Genomic DNA, 26,854 nt, shown 5'->3' on the forward strand with positions numbered 1-26,854 from the left:
ACTATCACAGCCTTCTTGACATATGTTATAAAAATATACCTGCCTTGGTTTGAAAGAGGAGCTGCTGCAGAGGTTTCTGTAGAACGGCTCAGGTGGGGCATGTAGAGGAGACTGTTGGTACAGATGCACGTGGGTATCTTCAGGAAGGATGTGTGCCATCAGAAAGAGATGCATTTGGATTATCCAGCATCACAGCTCTGTTCCAAGCGTGTTTTAGAGGAGGTCTGAGTCAGGTGTGACATCCCTTTGTGTGCCCCGGGCGGCGGCAGCAGCGTTGTTCACACAGTTTGACGAGCTCGGACACAACGAACACTGAGGAAGCCAGTCCAGTGAGGAACAGCAGGTCTGGGAGAGGAAACAGAGTGCAGGGGAGCTCAGCTGGGCAAGAATCCCAGGGCAGGGCCTTCCTGCAGCTGGCATTTGTGCTAGTGTAACCCATGGGTGCATGGCCTTGCCGTGCCTTTGCCAGCTGGAGAATGAGGGAAACCACTGTGGTGGACAAGGGATCCACAGCTGGGTCCACTCAGAGGGTGGAAACCTCTGCATTAATAATTTGGGATAATTGACCACTGCTTATGACAACAGGCCTGATGTGGATGGAACACAGTGTGGTAGGGTGGAGTTTGCTGATTCAAATGGTGAAACCTGCATTTCACTTCAGCTGGGAAACAGTCACCCTGCACTTTCTGAAGGGAGTGCACAAGGATCCGAGAGAGATTTATGGACAGAAACATCAGAACTCACGGAAGATCTTGGCATGTCTCCATTTACTTGCAATTATGTGCAGTAAATCAAAAGTCAAAACCTAGGCTGGGATAATATCATTAAATACTACTACTATTTGTGTATAGTTATGTGTAAATATAAAGGGATAGGAGCTGTTGATTGATTTTCCCTAACAGTGATGTGTTGGGAGGTAACATGAAACAAACTGGGAGTGGCATCTGCTTTTTAAAGTAGCTTAAATGAAAGAAAAAGCAAACCATTATTTATTTTGCAACTTACCTAACACTCCTAAATTCTCTGTCTGGAAGATCTTCTGTAGTGGAGGGATGTATATAACAGCCAGCTGTCCCAAAAATGATCCAAGCACGGAATACAGGAACATGCGGTTCCGAAAAAAGCCAATTTCAAGTATCAACTTTGTCTAGAGAAGTGGGGGGTGGGGAAGAGAAATGTGAATCTCTGTTGGAACATAATGTCACAGTGTTTCTTTACATGCAAACTCCCTTTTTGAAGTTAAATAAACACTAACTTAGGCAGAATTTCATAGTTGAAAGTAATTGCAGTTGAACTGTGCTGGATAACTTTAGTTATATAAAAAGTTGATAAAAATCATAGTGCTTTAAATGACATTAAAAAAACCCTTATTATGCAAAATGCTGGTATTCTAACGTTTATGTTTGTGATTTGAGACAAGAAATTATTGCTGACAGAGCGATCTCACCTGAGAGCGACATGTCAGGGCATTGAAGAGGTCAAAAAACACAAAACAGGTAAAAGTCATCGTTGTGGTTCGAGGAGTTATGCCACCTTTTGGATTCTGGAAGCACATTTAAAATTCAGGGCTTAGTTAAGCCTTACAAAAATATGTCAATTCAATAGGTGAATTAAATGTTCCCTTTAATGATCCCAGTCATATCAAAGGGTAATAAAACAAAGGAATCAATCGAGTTCTAGCTATTATAGGTAGCATTAATTTTTGAGATTATGATCTTATCAACCATGTTTTAAATTCTTAAAATGATGTGGAATTGACTAAAGGACATTCTGAATTAAATTACCTAAACTGTTAAAGTAACAGTCACTATTTACCAACAGCAATCCATAGCACTTGGCATCTTCTACCTACATGGAAAGGGAGAAGTGGAAAGTCCCTTAAAGCATTGATACCACAGCAAGTAAGAGTTTTCCTATTGTAGTTAGGAAGCTCCAAATTAGAGGCAACACAGGAAGCCAGAAGCAGAGCTATGAGCTGACCCTGGTTTCTTAACCCTCTGCCTGTACTGATCCTTCCCCACAGGATACATTCCTGAAAGTCCTTTGCATGTCCTTGAGAAACTGCCCTTCCCTTCATTCTCCACCCTGATGAAAACAAGATCCGACTGCAGATTTTCCTCACCTCCTTCCAGAAGACAAAAAGGGTTCCACTGATGATAATGAGAGCTGACATGAAGATTTTCAGGATCAGTGATTTGCTGAGTATGGTGTCTGTGATACACCGGGGGGGCTGTTTGATGGTGTCCCTGTCCACAGGTTCAACTCCCAAGCTGCCTCCAAGAGAAGCAGAGGGATGTGTTTAGATGATGCAGGGCATCCTAAAAAGGTACTGCTGATACACCAGGATGGAGCTGGAGGAGGCAGTTCTTTGGAATACAGCAGGAGTATTCTGGCAGGGTGACATAAGGCCCCAAATTTGTCTGTGACACCAACACCAAAGGTCTCTTTTGCATATGGAGCTGCTAAAATGACACATTAGACCATCATATCATCTCCCTGTGCCAGAGGGAGAGCTGACTCTGAGACTGTGGCCAACATCTCTTCCATGTTCTGGAAGCAGTAATTGTAATTGGTTGTAGTTCTAATTAGCAGTTGGACCCCACATGTACTCAGTATTCCCTTGCCAGTCTATGAGCAGGTGATGTTCTCAGGATAACAGACCATTCCTAGCCAAAATTGGCATAATTAAGTGATTCTACCATGAAACAGCAACAAATAATGTGAAGCAAATGCTTTTGGAGAGACTAGAAGGGAACAAAAGCACAATTTGTCTTATCTAACCACCAAATAATTAATGCATTGATGAGGAATCAAAGCCAAGAATGTTTTGCTCATGTGACTCTTCCATACCTCTGGGCTGGCGGCCCATCCATGATGATGTTGATCCATAAGATCTGCATAGCATTGAGTGGATTTGGTAGGTTGAGCACTGTTGACAGAGTAACTAGGCTCAAAGCTGAGATACTCCTGCAAAGCACAGAAGAAACATTATTCTGCAGGGACTCTCCCCGAAGGTGCTTTCACTGGAAGTGAAGCAAACAGGAACTTACGTGCTCAGCTGGAACCGGACAAAGTTTTTTATGTTGTAAAATATTCCCTTTCCCTCTTCTATTGCATTCCTGGAAGGGAGAGGAGAATTTATTAAGTAAAGGGCACTAACACTGTTTTACACTGAGCTCCCTGTGACACCCCAAACACAAGTTGTCTTCTCTAGCCCTTATTTCAGTTGAAATTCAGAGCACAGCTCAGGATGAGGTTGTCAATGCAGCTTCTCACTTACAGTCACTTTATCAGAACTAGAAGATCTGAAAACACGGGTCACATGGCCAGGTTTTGGTTCATGAAGCAGGCCTAGGATCTATTTATATCCTCGCTGGACCCTGCCCACTCTCTCTGTTGTTAAGAACCAACAGAGCATTGCAAATTATGTTTTTCCTCTGAGCTTCCTGGATGAGGAAGTGAGCAAGTGAGAATCATAGAATCTTAAAGGTTGGGAAAGACCTCCAAGATTGTTGAGCCCAACTTTTGGCCAAAAAAGATCTGATCTACCCAGACTTCTACGTAGGTGCTCTCAGACCCCCAGTTAGCTACAGCAATGAGAAAACAGAGCTTTCAGGTGAAAGGGGGCTTTGTCACCACCACTTGAATCAAGTTGCTGTGTATGCAACTGAAAATGAGCCGGACCCACACTGGGTATCTCCACGTACATGTCCTGCATCTTGCCTTGTTCCCAGGGCTAGTTACACAACAAACTTGCTGCAATGGATGGCCAGAAAGTATCTGGAGTAAGAAAGTGCCTGCTGGTAAAAAAGTGGCTAAACCTACATTACTTTTGAGAAGTCATCGTCCACGAGGATCATGTTGGCAGCCTCTTTGCTCACGTCCGTGCCGGCCTGTCCCATCGCGATCCCGATATCCGCGGATTTCAGGGCCACGGCATCGTTGACACCATCTCCTGTCATGGACACCACAGCACCAGCCCTCTGCAAAGCCTGTGGGAGAGGAGAGGTGACAGGCTCTGTAGCCAGAAGATAAGTAAGTCCTGTAGGCAATCACAGGGTTTGCAATAACATCGAGAGAGCAGAAGTGCTGTGTGACTCTGAGGGTAACGCAGGCTCAGCAGCCACTGAGGACAAAACTCAGACCAAGACTTAAGAGATTGGATTTTCAGGAGTATAGAGCATCTCATAACTCCAGCAGAAGTTAGAAGAGGGGAGTCAAGTCCTCAGAAATCATTCTCCTGATATTATGCTTGCTAATAGCTCACTAGTGTCTTTCAAATGCCCAAACCACACTTGCAAGAGAAAACATAGAATATCCTGAGTTGGAAAGGAACCTCAAGGATCATCGAGTTCCACTCCATATCTAAAACCTTCAGTGTAAATAGTGCCAAAGCTCTAGCTGAGGTTTGACAGTCCTTTAGTTTGAGCTGATCCTGCCATGGAAGACCAAGTCACCTAGAGAACTCTGGCTCCCCTTTCCCCTTGCTTTTGTGAGACATGCGAAGGATTTGAGAGTCTTTTAGTACCTTTATTATTTTTAGTTTGTGCTTTGGACTTGTTCTGAAAAAAATGGAAACCTGAAACAACAGAAAACAAACAAAATATAATTAATCTTGTATTGGATGGAAGCTATTGGGAATAGGCCTTGTTTATGTGATCAGAACCATTACATTTTGGACAGTGGATGACAGCTCTGCCTCTTCCAGCTGGTCCAGTTCTTCCCCAGACATAGCTTTCAGCTTCCCGTTGCAGAGACCAATATTCTGTCCTGCAAAGAAAAGCCCAAAATGAGATCTGCCCATCAGCTCTGAAAAAGCCAACTCTTTCCTGACTTAGACAACAGAGGCAGCAATTAAAGAATTTCCTGGGAAATGTGTCTGAACCTGGGGCACTGACAGGACACACAGCTCTGGGACTGGGCCAGTCATCCTGTGCTGACTCAATAGGAATTATGGAAGTAATATAGTACCCAGAACTGGAGCTGGTGCTAAATCTGTCACTGTCTGCTCTGCTACTTGCTCTGCGCATTTCTAATGGCAAAATGAAAAAAATGTGAAGAGCTGAGATACTCACTCTCTGAACATTAGTGGATTCTATAATCCCAGCAATGCCATCTGTGTCTTTTGAGGGTCTTACACTGAGATTTTGCTATTTCTGGTGCTAAAATAGTGGAATTAACTCACTGGAATTTGGCTCATAGTTCATAGATGCTCTATTACTGCATTTAAGTTTTGATTCAATGGAAAAGCAAGAGCTCAATGACTTCTAAAACCTCTATTGCACACACGAAAAGGATGATAAAGTTGGTTATTAAATGATGTAACATTTGACTGATCTGATGGACATACTATAGGTCCCCAGGGAAGAAGCAAAGTTTAGTACCTATAGCCACAGCTGTTTCCAGGGCATCTCCAGTTATCATCTTCACTGACACACCAGACTCAAAAAGGACTTGAACAGCTTCCCTCACTCCAGCCCTCGGGGGATCAATTATTCCAACCAGACCTAAAAATGTTAGTTTGCCAAGTTCTGGACCTGAAGCCAAAGCAAGTACTAGAAACAGAGGGGGGAAAGAAGATGACAAGAGTAAATTATTAATAATGTATTTCCATACATCAAGAGGAACATTTAGAGGAGATATGAAATTGCCAGTTTTCCAGCAGAAAAAGTCATTAAACCCAGATCTTTAGTCATTACAATCAGATCTTGTATAGACACAAAAATTCAGTCCAATTAAATAATAGTTCATCTGAATCAGAGCGTTTCTGTTTGACATGTTTCTCTTAGGATTTATGTCCTTCTCATTTTGAACTGCCTGCCACGTCTTCCCCAAACACAGATGGATTAAATCGGGACAGTGCAATGTTAGGCCAGACACTATTAAACTGCTAAGTTAAACAATAGCACTTACACTTTTTTTTTATTTTAATCTAAAAATGTGAAATGTAAATTCAGTTAAACCAGTGAGACTTCCATCACGTAAACATCAAGGCTCTGAACATTTTGTTTCTGTTCCCGGTGCGTATCCATATCATTCAATCATTAAATCACTCAAGGATATTTTGCCAGGGGTTCGTGTCAGTGTTGCTTTGATGATGGAATCATAAGCTGCAGCAGCTGCCTGAGCTAATCACTTCCCTTCAGAGCAGTAATTTGCCGTTACCACAAGGGCAGATGATTTGGATATTGTAAAGCAAGCACCGTACACGAGTTACTAACCACAAGACACGGGGCTGGAGAATATGTACATTAACTGTACCAGCTTCCAGATCCGGCTGCCAAGACTTGTTCTCATCTACTTACAACCTGGGAACACGCACAGGAGGCAGTGTCTTTGTTACTGTGTAAAAGTCTAAGATATTTCTGAAGGGATGTTTCTAGTGGTGAAGGGGATGACACGTGTACAAAAACTTCTGTGGGCTGTGCACTGACATGCAGTCGGGATTAAAAGGAGATTGTTAGATTTGGTTCTAGTGAAGAATTGAAATGAACTTCAAATGAAAATCTCAGCACCCAAATCCATGTTTGGAACCCCTTTCAAAGTGGCTTTTTGTTGCTCTTCAAGCAGCTTCTCCAAAAGCAAACCTTGGCAGAGTAGTGCTCAGAGGGGGCCCAGCACAAAGCTTTTCAATGCATCATTCAGACTGTATGCCAGGCAATCACAACACTCCATGGAAGAAAAACATTCACCTTTCCAGTGCTTATTTCAGTTCCTTTCAAGCTCACTAATTTAAACCCAGCAAAAATCCAGATCAACTAGCAGACCTAAGACATGGCCTTCGACAAACTCTTACAAGGGTTACAAAGGGATCATGAGAGTGATGTTAAGAATGAATGAATTTAAGCTGAAAGAGATTTAGATTGGATATTAGGAAGAAATTCTTCCTGTGAGGGTGGGGAGGCCCTGGCACAGGTTGCCCAGAGAAGCTGTGGCTGCCCCTGGATCCCTGGAAGTGTCCAAGGCCAGGTTGGACAGGGCTTGGAGCAACCTGGGCTAGTGGAAGGTGTCCCTGCCCATGGCAGGGGGTGGAATGAGATGAGATTTAAGGTCCCTTTCAACCTAAACCATGTTGTGAATCTGTGATGACTGAGCCTCTGTCCACCCTAACTAAAACAGAGCAGGAAAGTACTAGGGCACGATAACCCATAAACTTAAGACTGACCTCGAAGTCCTGAGGAGCCCATTCGCTTCTCCTCCTGCTGGTAGAAGGCTTTCTGCTGGGGTGTGAGTGACAATGAGATGCCACCACTGTTGTACAGAGTGCAGTATTGAATAACTTCTTCAAATGCTCCTTTCATAAAGTAAATATCTTCCTGGTCCTTTAAAGCAAGGAGATAATACACTTTATATTAAAAAAAAGAGAACTTATTTTTTAAAAAAAGGATCTTTTGTTTCCTCTTTTACCTGTTCCATGAGATGCCCAGGAACTTGCATTATGTATAAGATGGGCTATTTTTGTTCTGGCCATTTTTCATGTTCAGCCATCAGAGACAGAATTATAATGAAAAGGTTGGTGAGTTTTAAACCTCACCAGTACAGTATCAGCCAAAATGAACTCCTTGACCCAGTAAGGGATAAAGGGTCAACCTTTTTCTCCCAAACACCATATCTCTCTTTACCTGTCAGTTATCTCCGAAGAGCTTTTGTTTTCCTGCTCAAACCAGTGTACGGAAAGTATTCTCTCCTCCCATTCAAACACAGCTTTACAAGGTAAAATTACACCCAAGTTGGGAATTTGGAGGTTTGTTCAGTTTTCTCCCGACATAGTTAACTCCTGAAAACATTATTTGCTGAAGAGATACCATTTCATGCCCATTGTTGAGGTGCACAATTAGAAACACGAAACCAGCCACCGCCACTGTTTGCTTTACCTGATTTTTCAGTGTGCATTTCACAGCCATCCACTTCTGTTCAGAGCTAAATGGAATTTCCTTCTTTCTTACATAAATGTCTTTTATGTCAGCTAATTCCATCTGAAGTAAGGTGAAATAAAAAGAGCACTGTAATGCTGAACACTGCCAAAGTTTGTGTGTATATATACATATTTATATATATATATATATTAAAAGGGTTGACTGTTGACCATGTCCTTCCAGGTTGTCAGATACCACAAAAATTCATATTTCAAATATGAGAGAAAAATTCATAATTCAAATCTGTCTTTTCCTTTTAGTCCCTCCTGTGGGATAAATTAAACTGGAGTTCAAAGCTTGATTCCTGCTAACTTTTGAAAGAACTAGGGAGCTGCTCTGCCTTTTTGGTGGGGCTTTGGGTCAAAGGAGGCTCAAGTCCATTCCCTAAACCTACAGCAAAGCAACGGGCTGGGCAGATTTCATCCAGCCCAAGCTCAGGCTCCCCCACTTTGGTTATTTTCCAGTGACTCTACTTGAAAGAAAAAAGGGAAATTGCAAATAACTGAAGGGCAGATTGTAGCTGTGGTTTCAAACTATTTCCTGATGAGTTTAACTCAAAAAGCAATTCACCAAACTGAAAAATTAAAAAGAGAAATGGAAGAGACAGCCTCCCACATATTCTGCTATTGCTTGGCTGCTGAATGCCAGAGCTGGAGGGAGGTTTTAATTCAGCATTTAGGGAAGTGAAATATTGTTTTAAAAAAAAGAAATTAAAAAAAAATCATGATTTTGCTGTTAGTTATGAGTTTTAAAAATAGGAGTTAAGATCAGATGCTAGGAGGTGCATCATTTCAGGGGGTACCTTCTGTGCTTTACAGCCCATCCGAGCTCTGAAGTCACAGGCTGTGTTATGCTGATTAGGTGACACCTTGAGGTATTTTACAGCCTCTGCCTATGGGCATGAATGCAACATTCATAAAAAAATCTTCTTTAACATAACCATGACCAGAAAAAAAGTAAAAGCTGCCAGATGTCTCAAAATGAGGGTGAGCCTCTGCCTTGCTTTCCAATCTGGCCTGTTCTTGCTCGTGTTTCACTCTTGTCTTCCTCCTGAACTCTTAATTGCCATGTGCAGAAAATATTGAAAAGGCTGTCCAGTCTGACCCTGAAAGAAATCCATTCCACAGTCTAACTGCATGATTAACCAAACAAAACAGTTATTGCTGTTAGTGCAGAAGCTCAGGGAAGGTGTTTGCCCACGACAAAAAGGTTGACTGGGAGAGGTGTACATGTATGACCTTAGGAAGAAGAGACAAGGAAAGACTAAAACCAGTCTGGGGAATTTAAAGCAGTCTGAACGCTGCTGCCAGACCTAACAACTCTAGTTTGGTTTTTTTTTAATTTATTTTTTAAATTTCTGGAAAATTTTAAACCATAAGAACCTTACCTTCATTGCCAGGGCAATGAGAGCTCCTTCTGTGGGTTGTCCTATCACACTATTTTTCCTGATAACAGCGTTATTGACCACACAGCCAGCCTGGAAAAAGGGACAGGTTTACATGGTTTATTTTTTTAATTACTAAATCCATAGCTTTTCCATCTCTTTAAATGAAATAATGAAAGATTGGAGACTGAAAGTAGCCACATCCCAAAAGACTGGTGAAAAGATTCCCCACAGCAGCGTTTCTTGAGATCAGTTCTTGTGCTTTCTAAACCCCCCTACTCCATAGGATACAGCAATGGAAGATTAGTCTCTCCCCTACTACTGTTTCTAATGTGCAGTGTGGAGAAGATACAACCTAATTTCCATATGAGATTCCAGCTCACATCATTTCACCACCCAAACACTCACTTTAGTCTACAGTTGAATGTTCAAAATTTTATTTAATGCTGACACAGGATGCAGAGATCATCACAATACATTTATAAATTGACTATGTGGCTGAAGTCTAGAGTCTGTCCACACTTAAAACCTGAACATGGTAAAACGAATCAGTCTCTCCTCTGACAGAATTGTGGTTTTATCCAAAATATCATTGACTCTTGAAGCTGATGACCCTGGTCTCTCCCTGAATGTCTTATGATCTCTCCCTTTCACCCATAAACTTCAGGTACCACATCACACTCAGCATCTTTCCATGAGAATGTTTTAGCAGGACAGTTAATTTTGGAGTTACAAAAGTTGTTTGTTTTTTTGGGTTTTTTTTCACACTAATTACCCAAAGTGATTTGTGCAACTGAAAATTGAATTTAACTAGGGTAAGCTGGTTCATAGGTTATACATACCTCCACTAGCTTCCCAATGGAGACGTTGGAAAATTCCTTAAGGATCTCCTTTGTTGGCAGAAGATAAACATTTCCTTCTCCATTGTAGCCCACCCCACTGACCTGAGGGAGGGAGAGACAGACAGGACATATTTCCCTGTGCCAGACAGGACTGTTCTGCAAATTTCTAACTGTGAAGGAGTTCTGAGATTCTTTTTCTGTCTCAAGCTTATAGGAAAGGCCACAGACAGTGACAGTATAATGTAATAGCTGTATAGGAACAAAAAGAATCAACTTGTCCTATACAGAACTTCTTCACCGTGATTTCAGGAGTCTCCTGCAGCTCAGGTGAGAAATCCAGCCCTGTGGCAGCAGTGGGTTCACTGGTTTTGTCCAAGCCCTGCCCTCACTTTTCACACAGGTAAACAAACCAAGCAGAAGGATTAAGCCACATCTTCCTACAGAAGACTGACCAACAAGGGTGAGTAACAGGTTTCAGTATTCACAATAATTGCAGAGAACAGCAGGTTATGTCAACGAGCACCTCTGTGATATCTGAGCAGTTTCTGTACCCTCAGCCCCCCTCTGCCTCTCTCCAGTGCTGCAAAAATCCCTTCTTTTAATGGAACTGGTGACGTGCAACAAACTGCTTGGTTTGGGGCTGACCAGCCTCCCTCTTTTGGGACTAAAAGAGCTAAAGGCAAAAGAGCCCTGCTGAATTTCAACAGGAAAGCCTGGATTACTGTCTCGTGCCCACCTCTGCCTGGAAGCCATCCGAGGTCACCAGCCGAGTCACCGTCATCTCGTTGGCCGTCAGGGTGCCCGTCTTATCCGAGCAGATGACATTGCAGCAACCTGAAGCAGGAAAGTTCTTAATCAGAACTGATGAATAATGCAGTCCAACAACGAAATACAGAAGAGGGAAGACAAGTTTCCCTGATGTTATTTAAACTGCACCAGTGAGAAAAGACCAGGAAATGGATGAGTCTCCTGACAGGGTGTGTAAGGGAAGGATTTGAGCGCATATCAGGGCATTGGGTACATAATTTGGGTGTGAGACGGGGTAGGAGACATCCAAAGAGGGCCACATTGTCTCAAGCATCATGTGGTGGGTAGTCTGAGGCCTTGATCCCCAGAGAGCTGGTCAGTGTTTCTGAGTTGCAATGTCACACAACAGAACAGCTGCTACATTCCAAAAACACAGTTCAAATTCCCACTGCCATGCGCTTCCTCAGAGGAGCCATTTGACCCTTGCTTCCCTAAATCAGGAATAGCAGCCCTTCCCTGCCTCACCAAAGGACTGTGAGAGCAGATGGGTTAAAGGCTGTTACAAAAAGTACTTAAAGATCCACAGCTGAGAGAAGAAGGTGCTCTTTGCTCTGCTTTGTGCCAATTCTGCTTCAGTAAAGCACATTTTTCCAGGGCTCATTTACAAAATACAGCAAAGGAGTGGATTATCAGATACACCACATTCCAGATAGTTTCCACTCCCAAGAAGGGGAAAAAAAAAATCACTTTAATAAAAAAAAAAGAATCAGACTCCAGCTCCCTTCTGAGTCTGAGTATCTTCCCTGGCTCTGGAGACGCCCACAGTGCTCAGGCACAGACCCCATGAGCACGATGAGCTCCAGGTAAGAGCCTGGAGAGAATAAAGCAGATTGGGCTGCAATTAAATTAATGGCAGTTTTGAAGGATTAGCAGAGAGCAAAGCCACCACTTCCAATACTACATATTTAGTTACTGACAGTTGGAGGAGAAAAACTTCCTTTTCAGAAGTTTAGCAGACATGGCACTCAGTGTGTGGGTGAGCACAGGTTTGGCCACCTGGCACTGGCAGTTCCACCTCCTTGGGCACAGCCCTGCCAGAACAGAATTCCTCACGAGGGAAAAGCCATTTCAGATGTTCTGGGTCGGGGCAGACACAATAAAATAAGGGTGATAAGATTCCTTAACTGCAGAACAAACAAGGGCAGTTCAAACAATAGCAGGGTTTCCAGAGAAGACAGGGTTTAACTGAAGGATCTGGCTGTGCAGCAGATATTTGGGACTTTGCACAGACCAGGTTTGGCATTGGTATGAGTTTAATGAGGGTTCTAAACAGACACCACAGTGTCTCCTCCTCCCTTTCCCTGCTACACTGACCCAGGCATGCAGCCACCTGGGAGTAAGGGCCCATTTGAAGATAAGGGGAGGTGGAAGAATGATTTCATTCTGGTTCATTCTGCTCTGATGTTCTGAGGATGGGCAGGATGCCTTCTCAAGGTCTCTCTGTCCCTGCTCTCCATGACTTTTTGGATATCAGGGAGATGGCCACCCAGGCTGCAGAAGGAGAAATTTGTTTATGCTGCCAGGCTTGATTTGAGGTTGGAAGGTTTTTAGCCAGACATTGAAGAAATGGACAGGATGGACTTGCAGGATGATCCCAGAGCATGGAGAGGAGGGAAAAACCAAGCTTTTAACCCAAGCAGGGCATGTATGTCTGTTCCCTGTGGACCATGGCTCAAGTTGAATCATTCCAAGCATCTGCCTGTGTTCATATCACTAAAATGAGGGGAAAAGGTGAGAAACACAGAGTAGAACATATTTAATTGAGTGGATTGCTCTGTCCCAGCAAGCATATTCCAAATTTATGTTTTTAATCAAACCAAGGCTCACGGGGTCAGCCCATGGCTCAGATTTTGGAGCCTGGAAGGTGACTGAGCTGCATGGCCCCTTGGCAGCCTTACCTAATGTTTCTACTATGGGCAGCTTCTTCACAATGACCTTTTTCTTGGCCATCCGGAGAACTCCCAGCACCAGGGTGACTGTGACCACGATGGGAAGGCCCTCAGGGATGGCAGCCACTGCCAGGCTGGGGACAACAGAGACACAACAGCTTCAGCAAGGGGTCAAACAACAAATACTGACCAAAATGTGCCACAGGAACATTTCCATGCCATGAATTTTTCTGAGTGTCTGCCTGGGAGCACCACTGGGACTCCTGGCTCTCTCTAAATACAAACCCAGGATATTTGTCCAACCCTTCAACCTTTTTCTGGATGATTTTTGACAGAGCAATTATTTTTCTTCTTTACATTGCCAAACAGCATTAATTTCTGGCTAAGCAGGGATTTAGTGGTTGGATTTCATTTCGTTTATTTAACTTTCTGAGGATGGAAGTTGAATATTCCTTGGCATCATGGCTCACACATTAGCTTCTGGCTCCTGGCCACATGCAGCCCCTCATCTCTTCTCTTACCCACTATGGAGGGGCAGGACCAGCTCTCCAGATCTCCCCAATTGGTGCAATACCAAAACCAAAACCTTCCACACCTGATATGCTGGAAAAATCCAGCCACAGTCTGCATGTCCAATATTAGATATTCCTTGGGAAAGTCTGAATGGTTTTAGGTCTGTGCAAAATATAATCAAGGAGGGCTTTCAAAACCATAGGCTGCTCTCCAAAACTCAGGATTAACCACTTTTCTTTGCCACCACGTGCCCTGGCAGACAGGAAGGTGGCACTGAGCCATTTTGGCTTCTCTGTTGTCCCCTCATCCTGGGTTTTGTTTTAATTTCCATAGAACAGTTTTTTAAGAATCGATTTTAGAGCCATGACAACCCCAAGTAAGATGGTTTATGGGGACTACTGAAATGTAGTAACATGGTTTATTATGTTTGATTAAGAGGTTGTGCATGCTCTTTTATGCTGCACAAATTGTTCATTCATATCTTTAGACGTAAGTCCAGTAAGAACAGCAAAGAGTAATATTTGCTGTTGCTACACTCCCACTTAAATTCACAGTACAGATAGGAAAGGGCATTCACAGCATGATGAGGTAGAGATACTAGTGAAGATTTTCAAAATGCCAATTTTGAAAATTAAATAAACTCTCAATCTTTTGTTCTTCTAATCTCTGTTTAAAGCTCACATTAATGTCACCAGTGCAAGAGCAATATGTACTTAGGAAGGGTCTTACTCAGGTTCTCTTTTGTGAAATGTCCATTGTTTTGAATGAGGAATTCCCTGGGATGTGTTTCATTAGAAATTAAGGAGAAAGGTGCTCTCCAGCCCTCACCTGACTCCAATGGTGAACATGCTGAGGAGACGCTTCCCTTGTAACCACCCGATGAGCATTATCAGACCTGGGGGGGAAACAATCCCATTAAAAAAAACTTAAAGAAATTCATAAATCTGTAACCTTCTTGTTTTAGAAATTAAGTGCAACAGACACCGAAATATAGACAACTCCTTCAGAGTTGTCTCCTCTTAAACCCCCGAAGTCCAGGTAACCTACATTAACAAGGACTTCTGGGAAAGCAGCCCTGGAGCACAGAGGGATTCCACAGCTGACCGTGCCAGTGCCAGCATTGTGTCCCACTCACCAATTATGCCAAAGGAGAACAGGCTGAGCTGCTTCCCCAGTCTGTCCATGTTTTTCTGGAGAGGTGTCTTGGGAGTCTGGAAAAATCAGAGAATATCCGGTTTTCTTTGCTTGTTATGTGGGATCAGAAGATTCTTGTCAGCCCAGAACAACTGATCCACACAGTCCTGCTCATCCTTTCCATGGTCCCTACAGTTACCCAGTGCTTACCCCACCCAAATCCCAACAGGGTCTGTTGGGCACAGACCATCCTGCAGGGAGTGAGTCTGCCTCAATGCACTCAAGACAGGCAAAAAAAGTGGGAGATGAATTAATCACATTAGTTTGCAGCTGGGGAGACAAGGTAGAGACAGACCAATCTGGAAAGGTCCTTAGTGATTGAGTCTAGGACTGGAAAATGTGTGTGCAAAGCCTCTGGGACAGGGATAAAAAGTCTGAACCCCATCCCCATGGTCTGTGCTCCCTTCTCCAGGCCAGGGTCAGCCTGTCTGTGACCTGGCAGACCTGAGCAGACCCTTCTCCTCCACTGAGCCAGCTCAGGGAAAGTTTCAGGCCCAGGAAGGTACCAGACCTGAGCTCCTGTTCTGCAGCAGCGCTTTGCAGAGACCTGCAGAGCATCACAGCAGCACAGAAAAGTGGCTGCTTCTGCTTTCCTGTGATTTCTTGTGTAAATGGATCAAGAGTTAATTAGTTTCTAGACCCTCATCTGTGTTAGTTCAGAGATCTGACTGGTGAGATCTTGACATGTAGAAGTTAAAGTTTTTTTATACCTACTGGAAAATACGTGTGCAAAATAAAAAAAGAAGAAACCAAAATTTTTAGGTGACTATGAAATTAGATACAAGCTACATATCACAAGTCTGGATTTAGAAGCCTAACTCCTGCTAATAACCTTCTCTTTCAGATACAGCACTTTTGGTCACCCAGTCACACAGGCATTTTGTAGCAGGAACAGAACTGAACCCAGAGCATTAACTCTTGGGACTGCTCCTGCTCACAAACTGTCATCCAGGACATCCAGCATTTCCACAGACACAGACTGTGTTACCTCTTCAGCTCGCATCATTTTGAACACCTCGCCAAACTGGGAACTTTCACCTGTGCCGATAACTATGCCCTGAAAAAAAGGAAAAAAAAAAAAAAAAGGAGATGGAGATGAAAAAAATCTAGAGAGTCATAGAGTCCCAAAATGGTTTGGGTTGGAAGGGACCTTAAATCTCATCTTATTCCAAGCCCTGCCATAGGCAGGGACACCTTCCACTAGACCAGGTTACTTCAAGCCCTGTCCAACCAGGCCTTGGACACTCCCAGGGATGGGGCAGCCACAGCTTCTCTGGGCAACCTGTACCAGGGCTTCACCACCCTCACAGTAAATAATCATAATATCTAATCTAAACCTGCCCTCTGTCAGCTCAAAGTCATTCCCCTTTGTGCTATCACTCCATGCCCACACCGAAAGAATCTGTAACTAATGCCAAGGAAAGGATGGATGATGTCAGGACTCACTTTTCCCTTCCCGTATTGCACCAGGGTCCCCATGAAAACAACATTGCTCAGTGTGGTTATGTCTCCAGCTTCCAGCAACACAGTGTCAGTCTTGTTGCAAGGCTCAGCTTCTCCAGTAAAACTGGATTCATCCACCAGCAGATCTGTAACCTAATTAAAGAGACACTTTTCTGGCACCGTTAGGACAAGGAATTTCCAAGCCAGGCTCTTCCATAGCTGTATTTACCTCTATCAGCCTGAGGTCTGCAGGAACCCTGTCTCCAACAGACAGGTAGATGATATCTCCAGGCACCAGCTCTCGTGCTAGAAGATGCTGCAGTTTCCCTTCCCTTAGGCTACATCAGATAAATGGAAAAAGAACAAAGCAAACCAGACTGTGAGGTTTTTATTCCTCCTGCAGGCTTGGGAATGTGACTGGCAGGAAAAGAAGAAGTCTTGCCCCGAAGAACTTCCAATGTAAATAAGAACATGAAATCCTCATAATGATGAGAAGAGGGTTATGTTCAGTTTAGACTCAGTTTTAATTCATAAACAGAAGGGCAGGTTATGGATGATTTACATTTCTGCAATAAGTGAATTACACAGTATTTAGACAGTAGATAGGAGTGACAAGAGGGTGTGCTTTCATGCTCTAAATAATGAAATGCAGATTCTTTAACCCAAAAGGAAGCTTTTTAAAGCTACAATTAGCCCTGGCATTCCACTGTTGCATTCAAAGTACAGCCTTCCAAACGGTCAGATGCTTATGGTGTCATATCATAAATAAATAAAGAACCAACAGTGGGGTTTGTAAGCTCCAAACCAGGGTGAACTTTGGACCAGAGGAAAACCCCACACCTCTTTGGCAGGGCCAGGCTTCCCTGAGCCTCAACGCTTATTTATGTTGGCCGTGACAAAACTGACTTGGGGAGACTTAAATAGGAAGAACTTTTCCTGTAATTTAAGGCACTGATAGCAAACATCAAAGCCCTCGGGGCAGCAAGATCTCACACACCCTGCAGCTGCTCCAGGGGCTGTGGAACTGCCGTGCTCCTGTGTGCCTGACGGTTGTGTACAGAAACAGGCAGCGAGGAACCCCAGCCCACGTGCACCTCCACTCCTGTGCTGGTTTGTGCCAATCTTTTAGGGGTAAAGCTACCCTAAAGTCCCCCAAAAATACACAGGTGAGGTTTTCCCTGCCCAGGGAATCAGTGACACACAGGAGGCTGCAGGGATCTTTATGCAGGGTGTGGAGTGGAACATTTCTGCAACCTTCCCGTCTCTGAGCACTTATTCAAACACAGGGTGCCTATTTTAATTATTTCATCCCCTTTTCCTATGACTTGCAGCTGCACCCACACACAGTGCCATCCCTCCAGAGGACTAGGGTCTCATTATGTCCACAACAACCTGAAGGAATTTTCTTCACCTGGTGGTTCTGCACTCCTACCCCCATCCCTGCCAAACCCCTGCAGCAGGAATGTCTCACCAGTTGCACTCTGGGGGCACCAGCTTGTTGAGTTCTTCCAGAGATTTTTCTGAGCGATATTCCTTTTAAAGGAGAAAGGAGAAGAAAGCCAGGAGTTACAGGAGAGGGCTCGCCCCTAACAGCCATGGCCATGGAATTGAGCTCTGGATAACCTACCTGGATGAAGGCCACGGTGACCACGATGAGCACGGCCTGTGAACAAGGAGGAGTTACAGATGTGGATACACCACCTCGGGGAGCCATCCAAAGGTTGGGATGCAGGAGAGGTCCCCACCTACCATGGTGATGCTTGCTGCATCCTCATATTCCTTTGTGATGACACTCACCAGAGCTGAGGCCAGCAGCAGGAGGATGAGGGGGCTTTTGAACTGAAAAAACAAGAACAAGTTGCAATATGAAATTAAATATGGAGCTGCTGAAGCTGAGCTGGTGCAGAGCTCAGCAGGAAGGATTCAGGTGTGGTTTTGCTGCAGGGACCCTCCTTGCTCGTGCAGCAACATTGCTCTGCCCAGACAGGGGGTGCAGCACCTGCAACCAGGCATCTGTAAATCCCAATCCTGTACAGGGTGGTTTGGGGACCAGCAGGACAAGACTCACGCCAAAAGACAAAAGTTTCCTCAGTTTTTCCCTCTTTGCACAGGCAGTGCTCCCCTTTGCAGACACACAGCACAGGGCTGACTCCAAAAGCTCCTTGGATGCACAATAAGTACAAACAAAGACTTTACTGTCTTTTTAGAATTTGAAACCAAAAATCCTCTTTTTTTTTTTTCATTTTTTTTTCATTTTTTCTTTAATTAATCTGCTCAGCTCTTCATTGGACCGAGGTTGTGGGAGTCAGGTATTCACTTTTTCACTTCTAAACATGGATTTTAAGGCCCATTCTCCTACCTGAGAACGTTACATCTCCATTGAGCAAACGTGGGAATTGTTGGAAAGGAATTAAGTAGATAAAGAAAAACTGCCTGTTTTGGGTGACAGATGTGTGGAGATGCTCAGTAGGAAAGCCAGGGTTTAAATGTATTCCTTGCTGAAACCAAAGGTGAAAATCCCTCCACTTGTCTTTAGAAAACTGGGGCAAAGGGGATGTTTGCAAAAATAGCAGCTGTAAAAAGACACAGTAAGTGTCTGCTGAGGGATGATGCTTAAGTGCAGGATGTAAATGGAGTGGGACTCCAGCAGCAGCTCCTCCAGAGACACCAACAGGTTGCAGGAGGCTCAGAGATGCCCCAAAGAATTCCTTTGGTGCCCCCTGTAAGAGAAACTGCTTGTTAAGGTTGAGTAGAAAAAAAACAGCATCTCAATTGAAGAGATGTAGAGATGATTACCAAGAGCTTAAAGAATACCAATCATACAGAAAAAAGTGATAAATAATGAAATAAAAGTGAAGTCTTTCAAAGCAACTCAAATCTTCGTGATTCAATTAAGCAAGGATAAAATCAGTCAAATTACTGGTTGAAAATAAAAAATAAAACCAAACAAAATAGACTCTTCTTGTTTAGTGAAAAGCTCTAAAAGGTGAAAGATGCTTTAAATAGTTATGAGAAGTAGTTAATAAAAGCAAAACTCAAGGATGACTCAGCTGAGGGAAGACAAGATTGCAAATACCACCTTCTGCCTGGCTTTTTGGGGAAGTTGGCATGAAATCATGGATCTTCACAGTTCCTGGCACTGTATGTGAATGATTCTGTCACTGATGTATCACTGATATCACTGACACTGCCCTGGGCTCCACAGCTGCCCCTTCACTGGAGGTTTAGGCCTTTCCCTCACTGTGGCAGCCAAAAATCAGAGCAGCTTTCAGTTGCTACTGGTTCTCCTCAAACCTTTCATGATTTTATCACTTGCCTTAAAGGGAATAAATATGCTCCAGCAATCAGGGCACTGATCTTGATTTTTGATACAGCTTTTGATTTGTGGGCTGTGTGGAGATAAAAAGGTTTATTTCTACTAGAAGATGTTATCTTCACACTCTGCATCAGGACCTCACAGTGGTTTTCCCAGGGAACGAACAGTTTCTGTGTCCAGGGCACAGTCTGTCCCTGGAACAGAACCTCTGGAAGTAGAAACTCTGAATAGTTCAATGCAGAGACACTCTCAGCCAGGGGACTTTGCCAGGAAATGAGAATCTGTGCAGAAAATCCCTTACCTGGTCCAGATATTTCTTCCATATCGGTTCCTTCTTTTCTACTGAAAATTCATTCCAGCCGTGTTTTAACCTGCGCTGGAGCACGGAAAACTCAGACAGTCCAGTCTGTAAATCAACCTAGAGGGAAAAAACCCAACCCCAACCCAAATATTATATATTGTTTCGGAAAACTTATTTAGGCAAGGTTATGTTAAACCCCTGTAAGCAGACTGAGCAAGACATTCATGGCTCAGTTCCCCACAAAAAAATAAATCTGCCCACTCTTTTTCTCTTTAGTTATTTATTTTCATTAAACTATAAAACTTTACGATCAACCATTACAGAAAACCTTAAAGTAAGCACAAGTTAATTAAAAAAAAAATGTATTTCCAAAAGGGAGAGACCCAACAGTAGGTAACAAATTAGAAATCTAAAATAGTAAAGGAAAGAATCGATTTCTGGTTTCACTGTATATTTAAAGAAAAGCATTAAAATAAAAATACTCTGACAAAATTCAAAGAGAACCAAATGAGACGGGATAAGAGCTGTTTTACCTGGATTTAAAAAAACACTGAGGTCAGAAACCACAATATAGCCAAGCATTACAACTTTCCCTGGCTGTTTCCTCCCTGAATCCCACTGTCTGAGCTATGCAGCCTGTGCTGCTGGGGCCCCTCCTCAGCCTCAGCCCCTGCCAGGGCTCGGTTTTCCAGGCTGGTCAAGGGAATTCTTTCACCCACAGAGCAGTTCACTTCAGTGAAACCCTTCCCTGAGACAAACAAAGTCCAAATTCCCGATGCTGACCCTCGAGCCCATCCACGGAAAGGATTCATCCCATGTAAATGTAGAGGAATTAGGTACTCCAGGAGTTTGCATGAGAATTAAAGACCTGTTTTGCTGCTCAGCCCCTTCCCACAGGCAGATCCCACCACCTGCATCCCATGTTGGCAAAGACCCGCACAAATCCTTACGTTCAGAGCTCTTGCCAAGTCTTCCTTGTGGCATTTACAGGCATCTTTCGGGGGCACAACTGTCACCTCCTTCTCCTGCTCGATTATTTTCAGCTCACACTCGGCAGGGGGCTGAGTAAACAAGACAAAGCAATCGTTAGGTGAGAGCAGAGCAAATGAAAGCATTTCAGCACACCTTTGCTCCTTCCCTTTATCCCACTCCCTTCCCTCACCATGACAGATGTGCAGCTTCAATTAGCTACAACACTTCCCAAATCACAGCTTTATACCATCCACTAATTAATCCTGATTACAGCCTCGAAGCCAGGTGTCATTCTTGTAGTGGAAGAAAGGCCATCAGGAGCTGAGTAGCCAAAAAGAGAAGCTGCTGATGAGAAAAGTGTGCCAGGCTGTGCTGTTTGAGGTGTCCTGTCCCAGATGAGCATTTCTCCATCTCAATGTCTCACCGGCCCACTGCACACTCAGCACTCAGAGTAAGGAAAAAACCCTTTCCCCTTGTTAAAGACATAATAAATGAACTGAAAATGTGAGCTAGGAAAATCTCTGAGCCAGCAGATAGAGCAAAATCTCCTCTCCCAAATGCAGGGCTGTTTTGCTCCACCACTGATTGCACAGATGCTTCCAAGCAGGAAAAATCTTCTTGCTCCATCCAGGCAGCCCAAGGTCTCAGCACCCCAATCTCTCTTTCCTTTCAAGATGCCTCATTTTCTTATCAAAAATAGACTCCCCAAACCTCAGCATCTTGGGCCAAGATCTCCAAAGGTTTTCCTACTCTCATGATTCCCTCACACTGGTGACCACACTTTGCCCAAAGAAGCTGCAGTATTGGTTCCCTTTTCTGAGCCAAACTAGCACTGGACATCACCCTTATTTCAACATCTCCTTAACAGGCATCTCTAGAAGGGGCAAAAAAAAGTCCTTTCATGTTTAAAACTGATGATTTATATCCATATTTGTGTGTTCTGGTTGTGTAAATTCATCAGTCTCCTGCAACTTTGTTGACATCCAGACACTGCAAGCCTGAGAGCCATCCATGTGCCTAAGGAGATGGAAGGACTTGGTGGGGAGAAAACCCAGGGCTGTCATGGATAGACACATCCCTGCATTCATTACCATCCTAATTAACGTGGCTTCTACAGGCTCCTCTGTGCTGCAGGTGACACACTCAGATATCAAGGTATAGACTTGCCTTGAAGGAGTTTAAATTTTAATTAAAGCAGCTGGAGGGCAGGAAGAGACCTGGGCATGAGGATGACATGCCTGCAGTCCCCAGAGGCAGTGGAGCAATCAGGGCCCCCCTCTATCACTAATATTTACCTTCAAAAAAGTGTGGAGGAATTAAATGACAAAAACCATGGATGTGCCCAAGCTGTATGTGGTTTCATTGAAAATGTTGACAGCCAGGGGCTGTGGGGAAAGGAATAGCTTTATTGGGATGAGTCCACTTGTAGTGGTTGGCTTACACCTGGGATTTTCCCAGCAGATGAACAGCCCCAGTGATGCAAAGGTTGGAAAAGCAGCAGTGGGACCCCATCTCCCTCCTCCTCTGCAACATTCTGCCAGTGCAGAGCCCCTTTTCACATCCCACCCCATGGATGCTGGGCACCAGGCAGTGTCCTGAGCAAACTTCTTCATAAACAAACCTCTCCTTGAGCATCACTTGCTTTTCTATTTACGTTGCAAAGCAGATGTGTGTTATCCACATTATCCATTTACTTTTATAACCTTTATCCTTTAGGCACACGAGTGCACAACTCCATACAGCAGGGCAGGAAGAAGTAACAAAAAGCTAGTTATCAATTTATCTATTGCTTTGCAAGCTCAGGAAATACTGGAGGCTGTAAAGAGCAGCTGGTGGGGGCCGGGAGCCACCTTGGAGGTACCTGCACATCCCTCATCCCGAAACAATCCATCAATTGTCACGCTGAGCAGCCCATGTGGGAGGAAGAGAGCATAGGACTTTCTGCAGAGCACACAGCCCTTTTTGTGTACTCTGGCACACAGCCCAAAAGATCAGTTCTCGGGATTTTCCCCCACCTCTGCCTTTACTGAGACTTTGCATATTCTTTTCCCGAGTCTGAGATTGCTTTGGACCAGTTAATGTACTGTAATCCAGAGTGGGCTGGGTTATTTAGTCTACAAGCTACCCTTTAACTTTATCCTTAGAACATAAACTTCATCCTTACCAAAGATGTAATAAATAAATCAAATCATCCCCTCCAAAGCCCTTTACATGGCTGGGTTTTTTTTGTGGACAGGACAGGCAAAACGCCTCTGTCTCAGGGGTGCAGGAACAATTCAGAATCCAACCCAGAGCAACCCTCAGCCCTGCAAAGGAGAGGTTGCCCTGCTGGGCTTGCCTATCCAAGCTCCCAGCTCTTTCCCACCCACCACAGTGGTTTCAGCTCCTCTCACATAGAGTTTCTCACTCCCCTGTAAAACGTCTATCCCAGAATTCCAACATTTTTTACATGAAACAAGGCATCTGGTTGCAGATATAAACCTCAAAATAGTCCCTTTGATTGTTCAAAAAGCCAAGGGTTTTCCAGAAAAGCTTGTTTAAAACAATTCCCTGGATTTTAAGTTGGCCCCAGTGTTACTGACTCAGGCTGGGTGGGCAGTGCCCAAATCTCGGGCAAATGGCCCCCAGCTGCACATCCCACTCTCCTCACCCTCTCTGCCCTCTTGCTCCTGCTCAAACATGGATTTCCCCCTTCCCTCCTCCCAAAAAATTAAATAAAATGAAATCTTCCAACTCCCTTTAATGTAAAGCAAAGTCCTTCGAGCTGAAAGAAGCTTTTCCATCCCTGCAGGAAAACCCAGTTGCTGCAGCTCCACAGCCAACAGTGATCCCAGTCAAGGAGCCTCCTCACTCACCCAAGCCACTCCCAGTCAGGTTAAAAAGAAAACCAAAATCCAGGAGTTTAAGACAAATTCCTACATAAGGTCTCTTGGGAGGGAGGGGCTGTAGCCCTCAGCCCAAAAACCTGTGGGAGCTGGAGAGAAGGATTTAACTCCTCGCCTGCTGGAAGCTTTTCAGTTGTGAGGAACTGGGCTTGACACCTCTAAGAGACTGAAAACACACAGGTGTGTGTAAGGTCAGGCCCTGTTAAGAGGAAAACCCGTGGTCTTCTTTTCCTCACCTGGAAGCAAAGCTGCACTATTTAGTTTAATTTAGGGCATACAAAAAAAATAAGTACCTGTATGATAATAAAACTATTCTGATAAGGATGCTCTGCATATCCAGGAGGATACAGAGCCTCTGAAAGTCTCCAGGAGATAAATGTTCCCTGGTGTGAAACCTGGAATGCAAAAAAGCCTTGACACAAACGGAGATACTAATTTGGTCCTGGGGGTAGGACAGGGCTGGGAAGTACCTGTACTCCATCTCATGGCTAATGAATCCTGAGTGGATCAAGTGTTGTGGGGGAAAGGATCGAAAGGGTGAGGAGGAACAAAACAACTGCGAAGGAAAAGTCCTGGCAGCTCTGAAGAAGCTCTGAAGAAACTCTGAAGAAGATCTTATTGCATTAAAATCTACTGCAAGATGTCCCTGGGGTAGGAGGCAGCTCCTTCTGAAACAGGGACTGTACTCACCAGGCTCCCTGGGGCTACAGGGGTGACCCTGGTACGTGGTCAGAGAGAAAAGGTGATGTAAAGAAGCAGTGCACAGGTTTTTCTCTCACCTTCACACACACACACACAGGTACTTGTGACTGTGCATGTGCACACACAACCCCCCACACCCCCCACATACACATTGAGATGCTCAGAAGAAAAATCTTTGGTTGTTCTTCAGGTTTCTGCAGGAAAACACACAATTCGTGTAAACTGCAAATTGTCCCCACAAAAAATGTCCCTGATTCTGAACGAGGCACTGCAGAAATGGAGATGGAACCACACACAGCAATCTGGACACAGGCTGTGCCTGTGCTTTGATGTGCAGGGTCAGTGTCCTGCCATCTCCAGGTGACACCATCCCCAGAGCCTCTGAAATGACCATCACCTCACAGTGACCAGCATTGAGGCTTTTCCTTCACAGCCCAGTTTGTACATTTATCCAGGCCAGAATCCTACCAGATCACCTGGACACCCATCCACCTTTAAGGCCCAGCACAACCCTTGGACCAAAATACTTAAGTGTTCTGCAAGTATTTTCAAGTAAAGAAGCAAAATACCATCGAGTAGGGAAAATGTGAGTCATTTACCAGCCTAAATCATTAACTGAGACTAAGTTCCTTATTTATCAAGTTCCTATTTTCATTTCACACTGCTGTCTACTCCCTATCCTGTACCAAAACTCAGGTTGTCTCCCTGTCCTGTTATGCACACATTGCTCTCTGCATGGACCAGAGGTAAAATTCAAGAGGGGTTTAGATTTGTAAGTAAATACATGTCATTATTTATTGTCTCACAGCAGAAATGGTGTAGCCAAGGAACAAGCCAGACTAATTGCCAGTGGCCTCTTGCCTATGTATGATCAGAAATCTCAGCTTCCCATCAAACCAGGGTACAGATATTCTCTGTGACCTCATCAAGATCATCTTTTCCTGGGATTTTGGGCTCTTTGTGAGCAATGTAGAGCAGTATCTCCTAACCCACTGTGTGGTGCACAGGGTAAGAGTTCAATGCATTATTTTCTTCTCCCTGTAACACTCACCAACCCCCACACTGGACAGACGAGACTCAGAAGAGAGCAGGGGATTAGCTGAAATGTCATCTGAGAAAAGGCCTCAGTCAGACAGTAAGGAAAAGCACAGGAATATCTCCTTGTGTGTGGATGGCGCTCGTTGGGATGGGAGTGAGGGCTTAACGCCACGTGCTGAAGGATTTGGACAAATGGGGTTCACGTGAGAGAGCACCCAACCAATCTGTCATGTGGGAGAAAAAAATAGGGCTTGGGCCATGGAAAACTCTGTGCTGAGCAAACAATCACATAATCCCAGACCTGAAAATTTTGTGATGAAAAAATGAGGAGAACAGCAAATGTGTCACCCAAACCACCAGTGGCCACTTTTTGGTCCATCTGCACCAAGGACAGGTAGTGAGAGCAGGGTGGGGACATCAGTGCTCTACACCAGCATTTTTGGAGGAAAAGAAAGCATCACTTCCAAGTGGACTCTGCAGATCTGAGCCAAAGCTGTTCTTGGCCACTCGTTACCAGCATTGACAGCAGCAACAGCACAGCCTGAGGGTCACAGCCTGAGGGGTCACAGCCCCTCCACCACTGACCAGGGGACCCCTGGGGACAGGGTTATGAGCCTTGCTCTTCATTTCCCCTCTGCTGGGGCAGTGCTGGCACGTTGTGCCCACACTCCAGAGCTCACACAGCACCCACAGCCACATGGTGTGTGCTCTTCCACACTTCCTTAATTTTGAGCCTCCTCAGTGCAGAGAACAATGTTCCTGGGCAGGACTCAGGCCTGAGCTTCATGTCCTGCGAGTATTGCATAAAAGCAAGGCTCCCCAGTGCTCCCCACTGCCTGGTAAACAACATTAATCTCACCCCTCCTTGCACAGGGAGTGACTCCGCTGCTCAGAGAGGGGAGAGCGCAGCGGTAGCAATATCGAGTTACCGGTGGGACGAAGGAAACAAAGTAGACAAAATTAACCCCAATTACACAAACTATTTCAGCAGGTCCAGGCAAGAGGCACAGGCAATCCTCACCTCCTCTTCCGGCTCTCCGCTTCCAAGGGGCTGATACTTCTGCACGAAGCGGAGAAACGACCTTTTCTGGAAGAGTTTGGTGAAAATCCCTTCTCCCATCTTCTCTGCGCCGCAGCGGGAAGCGCCCCAGGGCCACCGGGATGGGGCCACCGGCTGCTGGAAGCGCTGGCTCCAATTCCCCTGTGAGCTCAGGGCTGGAGTTACCTGCGGGGAGAGGCACCTTTACCTGCCGCCAAGTCACGCCTTCGGCCGGCGGTGCCGGAGGAGGCTGCACACCCTCGGAGCCACGGCAGGGTGCTGCCCATAAAACCCAGCTAGGGGAGCCTGGATGTGTTTGACGCCGTGCCTGGGACACGAGTGAACTCGATATGTGTGTGTGTGTGACAGCACCTGAAGAGCAGGTTGAGGTTTTCCTCCGCCCTCTGGAAGATTGTTGCGGGAGGAGCGTCGGCGGTGCCACATCCCGGGCAGCAGATAGGGAAGGTGTTTTGCCAAGGCTGCTGTGTGCAGAGGCAGGACAGGTTACACACACTGCCCAGCCTGTTTGTAAACTTCCAGGCTGGGGTAATCCTCCTTAGGAAATGCTCCAGTCAGCAGAAGGCCGGTATTTATAAGTATTTGCATCAGGGAC

At 44.7% G+C, this 26,854-nt stretch overlaps 2 protein-coding genes across 2 annotated transcripts in view; one reads left to right on the plus strand and one right to left on the minus strand.

The window, feature by feature from the left end:
- MEAK7 (MTOR associated protein, eak-7 homolog) overlaps positions 1 to 8,082 on the plus strand; it is a 21,306-nt gene extending 13,224 nt beyond the window's left edge. The window contains exon 9 of the transcript XR_003534525.1: positions 8,028 to 8,082. The gene's annotated coding sequence lies outside the window, so the exon portion shown is untranslated. The remainder of the gene's footprint in view (positions 1 to 8,027) is intronic.
- On the minus strand, positions 71 to 26,322 carry ATP2C2 (ATPase secretory pathway Ca2+ transporting 2). The gene is made up of 27 exons (XM_027685046.1): positions 26,224 to 26,322; positions 20,556 to 20,666; positions 19,606 to 19,722; positions 17,738 to 17,827; positions 17,616 to 17,651; positions 17,460 to 17,521; positions 16,218 to 16,326; positions 15,992 to 16,141; positions 15,534 to 15,602; positions 14,487 to 14,562; positions 14,180 to 14,246; positions 12,848 to 12,972; positions 10,879 to 10,976; positions 10,143 to 10,244; positions 9,304 to 9,393; positions 7,875 to 7,976; positions 7,166 to 7,322; positions 5,385 to 5,555; positions 4,673 to 4,770; positions 4,529 to 4,579; positions 3,826 to 3,992; positions 3,051 to 3,119; positions 2,851 to 2,967; positions 2,123 to 2,270; positions 1,448 to 1,543; positions 1,006 to 1,147; positions 71 to 345 (listed from the first exon to the last, which is right to left on the minus strand). The coding sequence occupies exons 1-27, from the start codon at positions 26,320 to 26,322 to the stop codon at positions 230 to 232; spliced, it is 2,835 nt and encodes a 944-aa protein (XP_027540847.1). The 3' UTR covers positions 71 to 229.
- Between the last annotated feature and the right edge of the window lie 532 nt (positions 26,323 to 26,854).

Source organism: Neopelma chrysocephalum, unplaced genomic scaffold, assembly GCF_003984885.1.
Source record: "Neopelma chrysocephalum unplaced genomic scaffold, ASM398488v2 Primary Assembly neopelma1_68, whole genome shotgun sequence".
Lineage (NCBI taxonomy): Eukaryota > Metazoa > Chordata > Aves > Passeriformes > Pipridae > Neopelma > Neopelma chrysocephalum.